This window comes from Myotis myotis, unplaced genomic scaffold (genome assembly GCF_014108235.1).
Source record: "Myotis myotis isolate mMyoMyo1 unplaced genomic scaffold, mMyoMyo1.p scaffold_m19_p_13, whole genome shotgun sequence".
Lineage (NCBI taxonomy): Eukaryota > Metazoa > Chordata > Mammalia > Chiroptera > Vespertilionidae > Myotis > Myotis myotis.
In genome coordinates, this window is record NW_023416317.1 from 37645202 (window position 1) to 37663662 (window position 18461).

Genomic DNA, 18461 nt, shown 5'->3' on the forward strand with positions numbered 1-18461 from the left:
TTTATCTTAGCATGTATTCATCTCTCCTCTCACATTGCAAGTTCTGAAGGTTACATTTCTAGGTATTAACTGACTTGTTATCTAATATTGGGGTGAAGTCTTTTTATGCGTATGAACGGAAAGAGAAGCAGTAAAGGGAAAGATTGGTAATTTGACTCTGTAGCAATTTTATATCTCTAAGACAGGAAAAAGATAATGCAAAAAGAGCATAATTTGGGAGTGCACAGAGGCCATTTAATAAATGAATCACCTCTGTGTGTTAAGCCCAGGATCACCTCCTCGCCCCTCTAGTTTGTTGGATTCAAAGACTAGGAGTTTGCAGCTGTGTCATTCTATAGAATTCCACTTTTTACTTCTTCTTTTTTCCCTTTTAAGCTTTATTGTTGAAAGTATTACATAGGTCCTCCTATCCCCCCATTAACGTCTTGTAGCCCACTCCCATCCCCCACCCCCACTTTATACTTCTGTTATTCATTTTAGTACTCTTTTCTCTGGACGTAACTTTTAGAAGTTCTTCTGTCTTCGATCTATTTTTTTTTCTTCTGGTTTCTACTAATTTTCTTTAATCTCAGTTATTTATTATTATATCACCGATATAAAAGACATTACACAGTGTCTGGTGCATAGGAGGTGCTCCATAAATATTTCCCTTTTACTTAAAGTGGCTCAGATTTGTTCTTATGCTTCTTAGGGAAGTGAGCAAAAAGTGTTTATTGTTTTGTTTTGCCTTTTAAGTTAGAAAATAAAAACAACCTTTGTTGTTTTTTTTTTTTGGTCAAAATGTCAGCCTAAGAGAGAATTCCAAATTAGGTACTTGGAGAGTCAATAAAATCACAGCAGGCTCCTCTCTCTGTCTGTCTCTGAAGAGCTGGCTTTCTTCATTGTTCTCTTTGGGGCTTCGTGAGCAGGTCTGAATTCAGCAGCTCATTGTTCAGCATTAGAGGCTGCTGGCCAACTAAAGCCACCAGGCTGCTGCTAGCTGCTCATTCCTCACTCCTCCCAGCAGCCCAATTCATCTCCCAATTCAGTCTAAGCTGAGAGCAGGATTCCCCTGGCTGGGTCTGCAAATTCACACCGTCCAGATCTGCTGGTTCTTCCTCCGTGAACGGGAAAGCCCTAAGCACAGAGCTAACAAAAGCAGTCAACATTTTAGAAGATAAAGCGCCTTCCCCCTTCCTCTTTCTCTTCTCTTGGATCTTTTATCCTTCTCTCCTCACCTTCCTTCTCTATCGCCAGCCTTCTCTAACACACTGTTGAGTGGATGGATGATGCAGGCTTGGAGTTGTTAACCTAGTTCTTCTAGAAGAGATCTCAGGTCACCATAGTAAAATATTTGGATTCACATAGTACCTTCTTCCACTGAAATCAAATGATTTTTACACGTGTCTTTTATTCCAACTTTGAACCCCCCCCCCCCCCCCCACTTTGAGGAAGATAGGGACTAATGGTGGGAGCACACAAACTGTAAATATATGGTGGGCTTTTCTAGCAGATCAAATTGTAGGTGTGGTTAGAGAAGCCCAGCGCCGTTGGACCGGTGGCACAGAGTGGAGAGATGAGTACTACTTCTTGAGTGTTGACTCCAAGAGAACGGTGGGATCCATAGGGCCTGTGTCATCTGAGATGGCTTTGTGGGAGATGTGTTTTGAACTGGGCAGCCTGGCGATTTTTTGGTGCTGTTTTTCTTCTTTTGGGAATTATTTTAGAACTAATTACCTCTGTACATTAGGAACTATTTTATAAAACAAACACCTCTCTCAAAAGCGTCACATCCTGGTTGTGATGCCTTAGTAGACTTTAGAGCTGCTTTTTTCATGCAAACAGCATAGGTTGTGACTCAAGCCTTGAAAAATTCTAGTAGTAAGGTCACCCTCCCAGGCTTGGGGAACTTTCCGAGTCCTTTAGTCCGAAGGAACAGTTCCTAGTCATGGATGTGAAGAGGTTCATGCGCTGGTCTGGGTAGCAGATCTCAGCTGCTTTGCTGTAGCTCTGCCAGGGGCGCCTCGCACACACAGAGCAAAAGAATTGGCTCTGGTGCTAAAGAGGACAGTGGGCACTGGGGCAAGTGTGTTCTCTCAATTCGACTTTTCCGAGGGGGCAAGTACTGAAGAGGTTGTATGAATGCTACTGAATGGACATGATGTAATAGAATGCTTTCATGACTCTCCTATTGAATAGAATTCACCCCTTTCTCCCCTTTTGTTTCCTAAAGACTTGATTTTGCTAGGGGAATAGCTCCGTAGGTTGGCTGACTTGGGCTGGAGCCACGGACTTCTGTCACTGACCACGCTTTCTTCCTGTGCTTTACAGATCATTAAAAAGCTGATAGAAAGAAAACAAGCCCAGATTCGAAAAGTCTACCCTGGACTTTCATGTTTTAAAGATGGAGTTCGACAGATCCCCATAGAAAGCATTCCTGGAATTAGTATGTATATGGGTCTTCTTTTAAAAGCAAAATCTTTTGGAAATGCCACCAGAAGGGTTGGAAACTATTACCGGAGTGCAGTACTTTAAAAAGCTTTTTGCCCTGCCCTTCTCCATCTGTGTTATTTCTAGTATTTTAAGAAGGCAGCCAATGCTTTCCTTTGATATCTTTTCTCTACTGCAAATTGCAAACAAACTAAAGAGAGCGTCGATGACCCCTTGTTGTAGCTGTTAATAGCCATCATGTACTGAGAGCCTGCTATATGTGGCACAGTGCTAGGCACTACCCACATGTGACCTTGAAAGTAGGGGATTCTGCTTTTTACAAATGGGGAAATTCAGTCTCCAGCTGGTTAGGTCCTTTAACCTTACATGGCACATGGCCAGTAACTGGCTTGGTGAGGAGCAGCCCATTTCTTATCTCCTCTGAACAGCTTGCTGTTCTCACCATATCTCATTGCCATCATGGTCGCAATCTGCATATAGATCTGTGCTTGGGTAAATTAGTGTTTCCAAACTTCTAGAAAGGATGATTGGAAATCACATAATTTGATTCCGGTTCCCTATTTTACAACAGTTTTCTTGAAGGTTCTTATCTGAGAGTATGTTAGCAGTGAGTTGTATTGAACTAAAATGTACAAAGTAATTCTTTTTTTTTTTTTAAATATATTTTATTGTTTTTTTACAGCAAGGAAGGGAGAGGGATAGAGAGTTAGAAACATCGATGAGAGAGAAGCATCGATCAGCTGCCTCTTGCACACCCCCTACTGGGGATGTGCCTGCAACCAAGGTACATGCCCTTGACCGGAATCGAACCTGGGACCCTTCAGTCCCCAGGCCGACGCTCTATTCAGTGAGCCAAACCGGCTAGGGCCAAAGTAGTTCTTTTGGTAGATCAAATATCAGCACTTTCATGTGGTTCAAGTCCAGGTCTTCTGGTATATTGAAGATTTATAAAGCAAAAAAAAATCATGCAAACTAAAGAAAGCCACATTATTTGTTTTTTCATGATATGATTCATATCTATTTCTTTTTTACAAAAATCTACTCTACAGCACATCTTGCTTTCACTGCCAGACCCAGAAATTTTACTTTCCCATATTATCCCAATTAATAATAGCTACCGTATCACTGAATGCCATCTTGTGCCAGGCATTCTTCTATGGGATAATATCACCTAATTTTTAGAGTTCTGTTTTATAGATTGATACATTGAGAGCCAAAAGGTTAAATAACTTACCTAGGGTAAGTCAGCTTTTAAGGAGAAAGCAAGAAATCAACTCCAGCCCAGCCAGCATGGCTTAGTGGTTGAGTATTGATCTCTGAACCAGGAGGTCACAGTTTGATTCCCAGTCATGGTACATGCTCACGTTGTGGGCTGGATCCACATTGTGGGGCGTGCAGGAGTCAGCCAATCAATGAATCTCTCTCATCATTGATGTTTCTCTTTCTCCCTCTCCCTTCCTCTCTGAAATCAATAAAACTACATTAGGAAAAATAAAAAAGAAATCAACTCCAGGTCTACTGGACTCTAGACTATGTTTTCTTTCTGCTACACCAAACCGTCTTGCATTACAAGCAGGCGCCAAATAAAATAGAGACTAGGACAGACTTTGTTCTGACCTAAAATAACAGCCTAACTCTTTCACATGGTGATGGCAAAAAATTGAGTTAGAGTTTAAAAAAATACACATACCCACAGTACTGGGCATTTGTCATTTTTGTGATTTTCTTTGAAAGGTTGGAGTTCCTTCTTTAAAAAACATATTGAGCAGTGTTGTTAGTCTTGGAAACGTTTTGTGCTGCTAGCCGTATTAGAAAGTACCGGACTGCAGTTAATTTCAGTGTCTTCCCAGGGACAGATTTATGAAGGCATGGCTGCGATTTATTGCATTTTGGTTAAGTGTTAACTGTTATTCTCTTGCCAAAAGCAGTTCTCATTCAGTGTTTATTTCATTGTCATATAGGAGAGACAGGCTGGAAACAGAGTGGAAAAGAGAAAAGGTAAGTGTGATGGGTGAGAAGATAATAATGGAAGTGATTCTCTCCCCCCCCCCCCCAACAACTTAGAGAATATGGGCAAACCCAGTGTAATCATCCATACAATTGTTGGGTTTCAGTTTTCATTAAAAAAAAAAAAAATCAGGAATGAATCCAGTTTTAGTGTTTTTGTAAAAATGAGCTGAATAGGAATCACCTGGCAAGAGGGTAAGACACTAATCGTCGTTCCTTGCTGTTCACTCTTTTCCTTTCAAGTAAAGAGCCCAAAGACTCTGACCAGCTCTACAGCACGCTCAAGAGCATCCTCCAGCAGGTGAAGGTGGGCGTTTCCATTCACCTGTCGCCAATATTTTGAAATGATGTCTCACATGGAATTTCCATATTTGATACTTTACTTTTTTTCTTTCCCCAAGAGCCATCAAAGCGCTTGGCCCTTCATGGAACCTGTGAAGAGAACAGAAGCTCCGGGATATTATGAAGTTATAAGGTTCCCCATGGGTAATGCCATTGAACATTTTCTAAGTATAGATTTAAAACTCTCTGGATGGTGGTGTGGGGGACAAATGGTTACTGAGGATAATTTGTACTCTTCAGTCGTAGGGTAGGGTGTGTGTGATGGGCGGCGGGATCCCATGTACCCGGGGAGGGCGGTGATGTCAGGAACAGTGATGGCAAAGGAGAAGTGGGTGGCTCTGTTCATGGGAAACGCTCTGCAGCTATCTGAGAGCCCACACACCAGCGTATTAGACGCAGAAGCCCAGGTGGGGACTGTGGACAGCACTAGGTCCGAAGCTGGCTGTTCGGACATAACCTCGCTTATATTCTACCCGTGGCAAATGGATAAACATCAGGTTGTCCCTTGATAAATTTTGAGTCTGAGAGTTTTTGAAGACAGTGCAAGAGAAGTTAGGTGAAGCTGGTTGGTGTACTTTCAGAGGGAGAAACCCAGGTTAGTACAGTCCTTGATTTTTTAGGCTCTTGATGAATACTATTAATGTCACTCTTTATACTCCTATTTTAAGCGTTGTCCCACATCCAAAACCAAACCAACAAAAACACCACTAGAGATGTAGACTTGTGGAAACTGCCACCGTGCCTGCAGCGTACTTAAAGGAATGATTGAGTGAATTGAGAACCCCCAAATTAAACCAATTTGGTGTTCAGTCGGTTGTGTGGCCATTTTTTTGGAGAGAGCCTGTGTCTTCTGCCCCTTTTCTACCTGTCATTTCTTTCTTTTTTTTTTTTAATATATTTTATTGATTTTTTACAGAGAGGAAGGGAGAGGGATAGAGAGTTAGAAACATCGATGAGAGAGAAACATCGATCAGTTGCCTCCTGTAGACTCTCCACTGGGGATGTGCCCGCAACCAAGGTACATGCCCTTGACCAGAATTGAACCTGGGACCCTTGAGTCCGCAGGCTGACGCTCTGTCCACTGAGCCAAACCAGTTAGGGCCCTGTCATCTATTTCTGGTGCAAAGGAGGGATTGAAGTGTGAAAGGAGGAGTTAAAGGGATGCAGTAGCTCCCTGATAACAGAGTTATTTGTAGATGTTTTCTGTAGCATTCATTTTCACATGAACATTTTCTATAGTCCTGGTAATGATTTCAGTAGTCTCTACTCCTTAAAGAAGACATGCACCCATATGCTTTTCTTTCTTTTTTATATCTCTCTCTGCCTTGCTTCTGTGTATTTCAGTACATGAAAACCAAAGTGAGGGTTGACTGGGTCTTGAGTTCTGAATGGAAAGGTGATTTGGGAATTAATATTTTCCATGATGTAAAACAATACGCGAAAACCCTTTATGTACATTTCAAAAGTTAACTGACCTTTGCATCCTCATCTTCGGGATCATTTCCACTTCTTTTGTGAAACCTTCATGGGAGGTTGTATGCATTTGCAGAGAATAGTTTTCTTCCAGCCCATCCACGTGCACTCTGCAGACCTGCAGTGGTAGGTCTAGTGGGCTTGCCTGTCATCGTCCACTCACAGCTGCTTTCTGGAAGGCTTTTGCTTGGCCAAGTCCGAGAAGCATGTGAGCCTCTGCAATTGCTTCCCACTTGTGTGTATAACTGAATGCTCAGGAGGAGGAAATTGACCACACTGAGTAAGACCAGTGGTGGGCTAAGGTGTGTGCTGGACAAAGTCAACGAACACAGTAAATGGTGCTCTTTAGTGGAGCTACAGTCATTTTGTTGGGATACCTTTAGGTCCTGGGCAAAATATGCAGTCTTGCCCCCTAAGATGGTCATGTGTTTAAGGATAAGACTGACAAGTCAGTAATTTTACTTTTCCTCATTTCCTTCTTGGCTCTTCCCTAAAACATTTCTTCTCTTTCCCTGTGCCCTAAAAACTCTTTTCTTCTGTGTGAATGAGATCTAACCTGTTTTATGTAGGGAACATTGTCAGAAGAGTCTGACCCAAGCATATCTTCTTATCACACCTGGGTTTCTAGGCAGGGTTTTTGGATTTATTCAGAATTCCCAAGTTGGTGGTGGTGGTGGTGGGGTGGGTGGGGATGAAAATAGATTAATTTAATGGTGTCTCCATGTTTGGAATTACTGATGTTTAATCACCTTTTTTAATTTATGCTGTTTGGTCAACTGAAATAATCTAAAAAGGCTAGAGAAATATGCTATTATCACTTTATAATAGAAAGGAAATGTGGAAATATGCAGAATTGGTTGTTGTTATTCAGAAAAGCCCAAACACTTCTATGGTTCTTATTTTGTTTCTTTTATATTTTAGGCTCTCCCCATCTCTTCTTACCCTCTGCCTTCCAAAAAATAATTTGAAAAGCTTTTAGATAAACTTTTTTTTGTGAAGTTTCATTGTCTTTTCCCCCTTTTATTCTTTTGGTTAAACATGTCTTCTAAAACATTATGTCTGGCAGCATATCTTAAGTGGCAGGTATTTAGTTGGAAGAAAGGCAAACATCTAATTTTATCTAGAGAGGCACAATTTAATTGCTCTTTCTTTCTTAAACAAGAAGACATCTTTATATGTTCAATCACACTAGGATGAGACATTTAGTGGAATATTTGCTGAACCTTTGTGTGTCTTAATACTTTTTTTTTCTCACTTTCCAAACTATTTCAGTCAGAGAAGAAAAAAAAATTGAAAGTTGAACTCAGATGTGATGATATGACTCTAATTGAGTCAAAGGAAATAAGCAAAAGTAGATATTTCCCATTTTTTCTTTTTGGTAGATTTAGGATTTTGATGCAAATTAACTTCTCCCAGTTTGGGGATGTTGCACATAAATCTATCTATTTTATTAAATGATAATCCCAGTGTATTTGGTTATAAGCTTCTTTCCCTCTGGAAAATTTGATAATATAGTGGGAATTTGGATTATTGATATTCAGAAGTATTTCTTTAGTGAATTTGACTTATTTTTCCATGTTAATGTAAATTTTAATTATAGAACCAGGCTTAGAGACAGCTAGGGACCTATAAGTAGGCAATGTTAATAAGTTAATGTTAATAAGTGGAAGATGTTAGTGTCTTCTAATCTGCATGGAATTCTTTAAATCAGTCCTGAGACCGAGGATTAACGAAGCCCCATTGTATTCTTATAAGTTTAGATGAAGCACCGTGTTCATTTATAAAAATAATACAGTTTAAAGCAAGTAGACATATTGGGAAAATGATTCTTTTTACAATAGTCTTGCAAGGCTTGTTTGCTTTAGAAAATAGATTATGAAGTTTGTCATTCTTATGCCATTGATGGGCATGAAACTAAATTCATTTGAGCCATTTTACCTGTAAGGTCACTGGTGTATTTATTTGCAGAGGTATTTATGATCAGTTTCTCTACTTAGTTCTGTCTCTGCAACACCAAGGCAACTGCAACTTTCGTAAAACAAACTCACTCTGTTTTGAGTAATGATTCAATACACATGTTCCACCTGTCTTAGTCCATGTAGATAATGCCTCTTCTGTATAAATCTGAATGAATAACTGACAGTACTCAGTTCATCAAGCTTATTGCTGCTCATCTACTTAGCTTCTTGTGCTGAATAAGGGATTGGGCCAGATGACTAATAATGGTCCCTTCCATGTTAAAATGCTGTGATTTTATCCAAGAAACTCTCACAAAGGAAGAACATAAGGTTTAAGAACTGTTTTCCCTGATTATATGAATTTCTCTTAAACAAAGGCATTGGACTGGTAAAACTGTAATCTAAGTGATGAAAGATTTCCTTCCCAGTCTCACTTTTGTCAGCTAGTGTTCAAAAGGGGTCAAAGAGTGCTAACCTATTTTCTTTCCTGTGCAGATCTGAAAACCATGAGTGAACGCCTCAAGAATAGGTACTATGTGTCTAAGAAATTATTCATGGCAGACTTACAGCGAGTCTTCACCAACTGCAAAGAGTACAACCCCCCTGAGAGTGAATACTACAAATGTGCCAATATCCTGGAGAAATTCTTCTTCAGTAAGATTAAGGAAGCTGGATTAATTGACAAGTGATTCTCTCCCCCCGCCACCCCTCGCTTCTTAGAAACTCATCAAGCAGAGTGCCTAAAGCAAGGTGGTTTAGTTTTACAAAAAATTGGACATAATGTGTTGAAGATATTTGTAAATGTATTAGCACTTTGGAAAAACAAAAACCTCCTCTTAGCTTTTCAGATACGTATTTAAATGGAAGTCATAGAACATTTTTATTTTATGAAATAGATTTTAATCTATTTACTACTATTAATGTCAATTTTCTATGGCATGTCCATTAGCTGAATATTCAATAGGAGATGATCAGGGGTTTCCTCAAAACCTGTATATGAGGAAATTGCACATAGTACCAAGATTTGGGGGAATCCAGAAAAGTCAGACCATGAATGTTCCCATTTTTTTCTAATAGAATGTGAGAGTTTATTTTTATTTTTTTCTGAAGGATTTCTAAGGAAGGGATATGTGATAAAAAGCCCATAAAAGGTGAAATATGTGATGTTTGAAGTCTCACTGTAGACTTTATATATTTTTTAAAAACACTCATCTAGATGAGGTGCTTTGAGCAGTTCTGAAAGATGCCGTTCCAGAAAAGTAACTGCTTTGATTCCTAAGGAAGAAATTCTAAATAATGCAAACTTTTTAATAAGCACCTGGGATTTTGATAATTCTATCTACCTGCAAAAAACTTGTGAGTGCATAACCACTATTTTAATAATTATTTTCTCTACACAAACGTATACTATTATATATGACGTTGCTTATGCAGGCCGTAAGTTCCAAAAGGCAATTTCCTGGGCCACAAAGGCATACATTTGAAAACACTTTTAATTGAATCAACATGCTTTAATAAGAAAAGAGGTATAATCTATATATGTATCAAACATGCTGGATTCTTGTTCTAATAAATAGGGGTTTCTTTTCTACACAACACCCCACTGATAATGTTATGTATGGACATTTTTCCCTTTGCATCTTCAGATTGTGTATATTGTCTAAGGTGACTTAAATTACCACCAAGATTTGCTGTCAGTATTTTAACACGTACATCGGTTTATGGACCCAGGGTAATATCCCACTAAAGCCCATCGTACAGCCTTATTAATCTGTCTTGGGATTCCATCCTAGTGCTTGGATTTCGTTCCTGATCAACACTACATAGATAAGTGGGACACCTGCCATCCCAACTCTGGGAGAACCAGCTAACATAAAGCAACTGAAGTCCATTCTTGATGGTCTCGACACTAATTTTTGTGACACACATTTATAAACTGATTTTTGTAAAGAACTGGGTTTTAAAAATGTATTTAACTTGATGTTTTCTATCAGCATAAACGAATAAAGACGATCAGTTCATAGTCATTCAAAACAACTGCCAGAGATCATCTGCATAAAGGGAAAAAAACTTGCAAATGGCTGTTAAATTGGAAGTATTATTTGTTAATAAGGCAAGAGAAGTTCAGAATGCTCACATGAAAAAATGCCTCAACTTTTTTAAGTATAAGAAACCACCTTGAGTGGCATCTAGATTTCTAATGAAGAATGATGATACAATTTGGGTAAAGTATCCTGGACCGGTTTTACACCGCGCTTTGTACTGGATCTGCCGAAGCATCTGTCCAGCTTGGTATCCTGTGAAAGTTCGTTATTTTCTGGGTAGACATTCTTATAGAGTATTGTCTTTAAAATCAGATGGTCTCTTCTATATTGAAAGCATTTTTATGTTTTCTAATTTAAAAATTAATATTTTCTTATAGATATTGTGCAATAAAGCTGAAGTAGGATGTGTGGTTTTTGCAAATGCTTTAACAGCTGATAAAAATTTTACATTTGTAAAATTAATATATTGTACTGGTACAAAATAGTTTTAAATTATATTTTAAAAAGCTCTCAAATCTGGTGGTGTGTTTTCTTCTAGCAGATTGACTTTAACAGGGGAAAAAAGATCTGGTTGATGACCAAGGAGTGTATCCTTCATTCTTAGTTCTTAACGCATTTTGTGAAGATGTTTAGAAGCATTGCATTTGTGGGAAGTTTCATGAAAATCTCCAGCTCATCAGTGAGAGCTTTTCAGGAGGAGGGACGCTTACTGTACCTGTGTCTCTTGAGTTGTCCACTGCATTTTGCCCACCATCACTCATTAAATAAGAAAAAATACAGTCCAGCTAGAGAAGACTGTTACTGCTTTAGAAATAAAAAATTCCCCCCAGCTCCTCTACTTTGCACCAGTGAAACAGATGAGTGAGCAGAGAGATACAAATACAGCTGATTTTTACGTTTCTCCCATATGAGCTTCCATTACAAAAAAAGCGGACTGTAGGAAATAACACTGTGTCCTGTTGGGGTGTATGAGGACCCACCAAGGAGCTCTCCTCTTCTGAATTCTGAACTGAGAAGTCAAGAGCATAGGCATATATGATTGCTAAAATCTCTTTATTAATAATAAAGTGTGTATTGGAGAATATGGCTTATGTACCTGGGGATATTGGACTTTCTGATAATGAATCCTAGAATGTGAGGAGATACTCAGAATGCTCACAATGAAAAAAAAATGCCTCAACTGTAAGAAAATCTTGACTGGCATCTAGATTTCTAATGAAGAATGATGTTACAAGTATCTTGGACTGGCTTTAGTGCTTTGTACTGAGGCACTGTTTGGTATCTTGTAGAAGTTTATTTTCTCGGTAGACATTCTTATCAAGTATCGCCAACAGCTCTGCACCACTACCAACTTCCCCATCCAAGGGCATGGCCTTTATCATTAAGCCCAGTACACGGCCAAGAGTAATGGTGCTGTGTGAAGGCAGAACAATTCTGAAGAGGCGCAGGTGAGGAAGGAACAGAACAACCCAGTCCAGTTCTTCACTCTGGCTCACCAGTTAGGTAAGACCCTCCTGAGGAGGAATGAATGAGGGGCAGAGGAAGCCAGGGGATGAAGGATGTCCTTCTACAGGAAAGGAAATGTCTGCAATGGAGGTGAGTTTCTCTCTCACCCCCACCCCATATATTCATAGTCAAAAATCGCTCTAATTTTTTTGATTATTCAATACACAATTAAAAACTGGTTGTCTTCATTAGAAGAAGGTAGTGGAAAGAAGACTTTGAGGCCTTCATATTACCTGGAAGCAAAATTTGTAATTATGGAGCCTAAAAAGTAGAAATAGGATCAGACTGAGGTACTGTGAGCAGGTTACTAATGTGTCATCCATCCCCTTTAAGCTGATACTCTTCAGACCAACCCTCAGTGTTTATTTGAGTCTAAAACCTGCACAAGGAAGGGTTCCTAGTGGCAGCCCTTGGCATTTTCCATAATGTTCTGAGCTGTTCTGCTCTGCCCCTTAACTAGCATTCTCCTTTTAGCAAAGTAAAAACCCCAAAGAAAAGAGGGCAGCTACTTTGGAATATCAAAAGTCATAACGGCAAGAGGTAGTAATTAAGTTGGCTTCTCCGCCCCCCCCCCAACCCCCACATATTGAAACATTTTTAGATTTCTTGACTATTTAAACATTTTTTTTCCCCCTGGCAGAAAAAGGTGAGAGTGTGTAGAGGGTGGTGGTTGGGGGTAAGGAAAGTGGTGGCAGGGACTGAAATCAATGGCTCTACTTGAGTCTTACGGCTCTTGGTGGTGTGGTGCTATTTACTTTGTCCTTTGGGTGTATCAGTGCTATTAGTACAAGTTAAGATGGAGATTGGCAGAGCATATATAGTGTTAGTAATGTCACAGGTAAAGAGATGAAAAATGAACTGAAAGAGAAGAAAAGAAACCAAGCAGCTTTTCATTTATATTTGGAGAAAGAGCTTTAATAAAGTAAACAGAAGGTGCTGAGGAGGTGAGAACACTCTTGCATCATGAAAAGCCCATTGCATTTTATGGATATTTATGCCTTGGATTCTTCATGGGAGCATCTTTTGTTTTGTGCAAAAAGGAACTTGTAACAGTGACAAAGCTGGAGGTTTTCTTTGGGTTTATTAAAGAGCAATATAATTTCAACAGAGTAGAGCAAAGCAAGGAAAGCAAGTTAACTTTCCTGCTCCCTCTTATTATTGGGAAGGCCAATATGGTCTTGGCAGTTAGTTTAAAAGATGAGAAACAACATGTGTAATGTGTGTGTGTGTGATTTCCGGAGCTAAACCAAAGGTTGCCAGTTTTAGTGTATCTAGGTTTAAAGTTCTTTAAAAGAAATCCCTTGGAGAACTTAGAAGCTAAGGACCTTCTTAAAATAATGCACATGTTCACTTTGTGCACTTTTTCATTACATGTTACCCTGGTTCTTGGACTCTTCGTAAAATTCATTTGTTCTCTGGTAACCTCCCATTTTCTACAGTTAATAGAGGGGCATCTAATTTATGCTTTAAAATATGCAAGAACAGAGACCTGCAACAGAATGGCAAAGGGCTATAAGAAAGTCCTCGGGTTTGGTTGCTGTAGGCTGTTTCAGTTGGATAGAGTACACTTGGTTTATAATAAACTTGTAATCAAGCTCTAATTCAAATCTTTTTCCCACAGACTGCTTTTAAGTAAGTGTGCCAGCACTGCTCCTCTCAACACTCAAACACACACCGTTGTAGCTTTGTGCTATATCCCTCCTATATCTTTTAAAATATTTTATAAATATGAGTGGCCAGCTTTTGAAGACTTAAATCTATTACTGGAAATGAAATGTGAATCATGTGACAAGGTAACACCTGTGAATTCAGTGGTGAGAGATTACTATGAGGTTGGGTGAAGGTTGATGATGTGTTGTGGGGATCAGGTTGCAGAAAGCCAGGAAACACCTTGCTAAGGAGCCTGGGCGTTAATAATAGGCCCACAAGAGCTACCGAAACCTAGAGTGTGTGCTAGTAAAAAATGATCACAGTCGTATACATTTTCATGGGGAGGTCAGACATTGAATAATTACAACTATGAAGAAGGCTACAATGGAAGGTAGAGCTTACAGTGGTGGTACCAAGGGTAGCTTCATCAGCATACAAGTTAAATTAAGATACTTATCCACTATCTGTAGCTTCAAGTTTGCCTAAGCACTCCCTTGTTCCCTTCCCCAACCTCAAACGAGTACCATCACAGGATCTTGTCTGTAAGGAAATTCTGGAGCTTCCATGGGTATAGTGCTGACTATAAAAAGGAAGAGACGATCCTACCCTACATAAGCAGCTGGCTAAAGGGGGGCTGCAGAGCAGATACTTGTGGATCTGCTGCTCTCCCCTGCTGCTGGCAGTATTGGAATAAACGCTCATATATGAGAAAAAGAAAAAAAAAGGGACAATCTGGTAAGTGGGAGTTTAGGGAAAGCTTCCCAGAGGAAATGACTTAATCTGTGTGCTGCAAATGTGGGCACTAACTAAGGCAAAGTTTGGAGGCAGGCAGGCAGAAACAGTGTAGGCTGAGAAATCCCTGAAGCAGTCAAGAATGACGTTAATGCGATAACCCAACAGGAGAGGAATGGTCTGAGACGGTATAGTGCCATAATATGTCATATTGAGAATACTGGACTCTAAGGGAAATACTAGTAGGAAGTTAAGCTGTTAAGCACGATCAAATTTTTGTCCCATGAAGGATGAGTTCATAGAAAACTAGGAAGCATGAGCAAACAAATCATAAAAGTTAGCAAACAAAAAAAATACCAAGTTTAGACACCTAATGTGAAAACAACATCAATACTCTGAAAGAAAATAAGTGCGTATAATTGTTAAAAATAGCAAAACGGGCTAAATAGGCTATGTATGATACATCCAAGGACAGAATGCGTGACCTGGAACATAGAACTGATGAAATGAAACAACACAGGTAAAGAACTAGGGAAAAGGGTTTAAGAGACAGAGGTTAGGCCAGCTGTGGGCAAACTACAGCCCGCGGGCCAGATCCGGCCCGTTTGAAATGAATAAAACTATTGAAAAAAAAAGACCGTACTCTTTTATGTAATGATGTTTACTTTGAATTTATATTAGTTCACACAAACACTCCATCCATGCTTTTGTTCCGGCCCTCCGGTCCAGTTTAAGAACCCATTGTGGCCCTCGAGTCAAAAAGTTTGCCCACCCCTGGGTTAGGCTGTAAAACGATGTGAATTCCATTCAGGCAGCGTATTTGTTTTGCTTACCGAGGTATCCCAAATGCCTAGGACAGTGCCTGGTACTGAATTTAGTTAAGTCAAAATCGAATAATTATTAGTATTAGAAGTTGTGTAAGGAGAGAATAGAGGAAAAAGCAATATTCAAGAAACTAAGAATTCTCTTGTAATCAATAAAAGGCATGACTGTTAATAAAAATCAGTGACTCCAAAGCAGAATACAGTGGGGCCTTGACTTACGAGTTTAATTCGTTCTGTGACGGAGCTCGTAACTCAAATTACTCGTATGTCAAATCAAAAAGTGAACGAGACACGTGATGCTGGGCTGATGATGTGGCCTTCACTGTGACGTTCGCTGCGCCAACTAGCGGTGGGGTATTTAAAGCTGGCTTGTAACCCGAATTTTAGCTCGCAACTCTAAGCAAAAAATCGGCCGAGAGAGAGATGGCTCGTATCTCTAAAAACTCATTAGTCGGGACACTCGTAAGTCAAGGCCCCACTGTAAATCATTGGCTTCCACCTCGGCCCATGAAGGTATAACTACTATGGCACTTGTTCACACACTGGAAGTGAATATGAGAAAATTTGACTTGGTATATTAATAAACTGTTTTCAGAAATTGGACAACAGGTATAATAGGGCCATGATCCTAGAGAGAAGGAAAATCAGCAGAATGAGCCCATATTTCTTCCCATGGCAGTTTCAAAAGAGGGAATCCAAACGGAGTCCAATACTACCACTGAGTTGAGAAGATAGAATCCTCGAGGAAGCTAGAATTTGCTAGCAGAGTACTGAAGGCAAAGGAGCTATGCAGAGAGAGCTCCAGAATCTGCTTAGGGGTCCCTAAGTCTTAGTGAAATACTAACCTGCACATGTGTAGGGTGAAACTTCACGAAGCTAGGGAAAGAACAGCTGTGAGGTAAAGAATAATTACCGAGAAGCCACACAACTCTCAGAGCTTGCACAGGGCTGGGAGTCATTTACACCCAGAAACTGGAGCACAGACCTTCTTAAACACATGGCACATTCAGTGGAGACTAGATACGTCATGTCTTAAGAAAGGTATACATAAGAGGAAAATTGACCAATAAAAACTGATCCAGATCTGAATGAGATAGTGGAATTAGCAGGCAAGGATATTATAACAGCATTTATAAACATAAGTATGCTCAAGGATATAAAAAAGACATGAGTACAATGTGGAGGAAAATAGAAGATACACAGTGGGGCAAAAGTAGGTTTACAGGTGAGTATGTGAAATACTGTATCCTTGTATTTTCTATTGTATTATAACTGTAAGCCTACTTTTGCCCACCCCATATATTAAAAAGAACCAAATGGGAGTTTCCAGAGGTGAAAAATTCACTGGATGGGATCAATATATTTGACATAGCAGAAGGAAACATAAGTAAACTTGATATGGCACTACAAGCTATCCAGAATGCATAGAGGTAAAAAAGACAAAAAGTCACAGCAAAATTAGAAAATATCTTTCATTAAATGAAGGTGAAAATAATAGATCACTTGTGGGATACAGCTTATACAGTGCTGAAGAGGAAACATAGCATTAAAATACTCATTAAAATAAGAGAGGTCTGAATTCAGCCTACCTTAAAAAAGTAGAGAAACAGCAAATTAAACCCAAAGTAGAAGGAAGAATACGAAGGAGTACAAATCAATGAAATAGGAAATGAATGAACAGAAAGTCAACTCACTGTAATTACCAGTTCTTTAAAATAGATAAACTTCTAGCTAGGCTTATCAAGAAAAAAGAGAAAGTACAAATTACCAGTACGTATCAGGAATGAGAGAGGACATAACTAGAGCTCTTGTATATAAGATATTAAAAGGATAAGGGGATAAACAACAACATGCCAACTCATTTGATAATTAGATGAAATGAATAATACCTTGTGTGATAGATTAGCAAAACTGACTAAAGAAGAAATATAAAACCTAAACATCCCCGTATTAATTAAACTAAATTTATAATGAAAAACCTTTTTTTTTCAAACAAAACTCAAAGCACAAATGGCTTCACTAATTTGTTGAATATTTAAGGAAAAAGTATCCTACACAAACACAGAAAATAGGTTATTTTTCAGAAAACATGTTATGAGGCTAGTATAATAATCTAAATAGCCTAAATCTAAAGCCAGAAAAAAAAAATTACAAGAAAATTATAAACCAGTAACTGGAGTAACCCATGTAAATAAAGACAAAGAATGCTAGAATATATAAAGAAACTGTACTAGAAAAGATATTCTAGTAGAAAAGTGGGCCAAAGATATAAGCAATTCATAGAAAGAATGAGAATGACCAATAAACACATGAATTCTCACAAAATAAAATCTTTTAAGTAATTAAAACATAAACCGTTTCACACTTATTGGTCTGGCTAATTTTTTAATGTTCAGTAACACCAAGTGATAGTGATGGGGAAACTGGAAACTTAAGCTATTAGGAGAGTGATACACTTCCGGTGTCAGGAGGATGGGTACAACCACTTTAGAGAGCAGAGCCACTTCTAGGTAATCAACTCCATGGAAACTTAACACATGTACAAGGATGTAGAATATTCACTGAAGCAATAATTTGTAGTAATGAAAAAGTGGAAGCAAATTATATCTCAAAAGAAGAACGTCTGATTTATTTATATAACAAAATACTCTACAATGAAAATAACCTACATTTGCCAGCATGGATAAATCTTACACAGTTAAGTTACAAGTCAGTTGCAAAGAGGTATATACAATATAACATTCATGTAAAATGTTAAAACAATCCTTAACAGTCTATGGATAAACATTACAGCAAGAATGCAGAAATATTAAAAGAACAAAAACACCAAATTTGGAATGATGATTTTGAAGATGAAGGATCAAAACTAGGTCAGAAAATGTCAACAGAGAACGATCTACCAAAGTAAAGGCAATAAATATCTAGAGCAGGAGTTGGCAAACGTTCTCGGTAAAGGCTGGAAAATAAATATTTTAGGTTGCAGGCCAAAAAGGTGAAATCAAAAATTTTATGTAAGTGCTTTATTGGGTTCAAATTTAGTGTTTTTACCACCAAATCAATAGCCAAGATTTCATTTTTTTTTCAACCATTTAAAAACAAGACATTTTTTAGCTTGCAGATCATACAAAAGCAGGCAGAGGGCTGTATTTGGTCCAAAGGCTATAGTTTGCCCACTGCTGGCCCAGAGCAGCATTGTCCTATAGAACTTTCTGTGGAGATGGAAATACTCTGTCTGCATTGTCCCCAATAAGTGGCTACTGAGCATTTGAAATGTGGCTACTATGATTGAAAAATTAATTTTAAATTGGATTTAATCTTAATTACATTAAGACAGCCATTTAAGAGTTTTTATGAATTTAAAGAACAGGTGTAAGGGGACTGGTTGAACAAATAAAGGGGGGGGAAGAGATTGTGATGGGAAAGTAGGACATTCAAATCAGTGAGGACTGGTATCTGAGAACAGGGACGTTAAAAGTAGAAAGAAGCGCATGGCT

General features: G+C 38.8%; 1 protein-coding gene across 3 annotated transcripts in view; it reads left to right on the top strand.

The window, feature by feature from the left end:
• The window catches only part of KAT2B (lysine acetyltransferase 2B), an 88340-nt gene extending 77570 nt beyond the window's left edge, over positions 1–10770 (top strand). For 2 of the 3 annotated variants that reach the window (XM_036332731.1, XM_036332734.1), the window contains exons 14-18: positions 2311–2425; positions 4392–4428; positions 4681–4744; positions 4839–4923; positions 8706–10770. In XM_036332731.1, the coding sequence (XP_036188624.1) occupies positions 2311–2425; positions 4392–4428; positions 4681–4744; positions 4839–4923; positions 8706–8899 (495 nt within the window). In that variant the 3' untranslated portion in view covers positions 8900–10770. The remainder of the gene's footprint in view (positions 1–2310; positions 2426–4391; positions 4429–4680; positions 4745–4838; positions 4924–8705) is intronic. The other variant, XM_036332732.1, reaches the window with a different exon arrangement.
• Positions 10771–18461: the final 7691 nt, after the last annotated feature.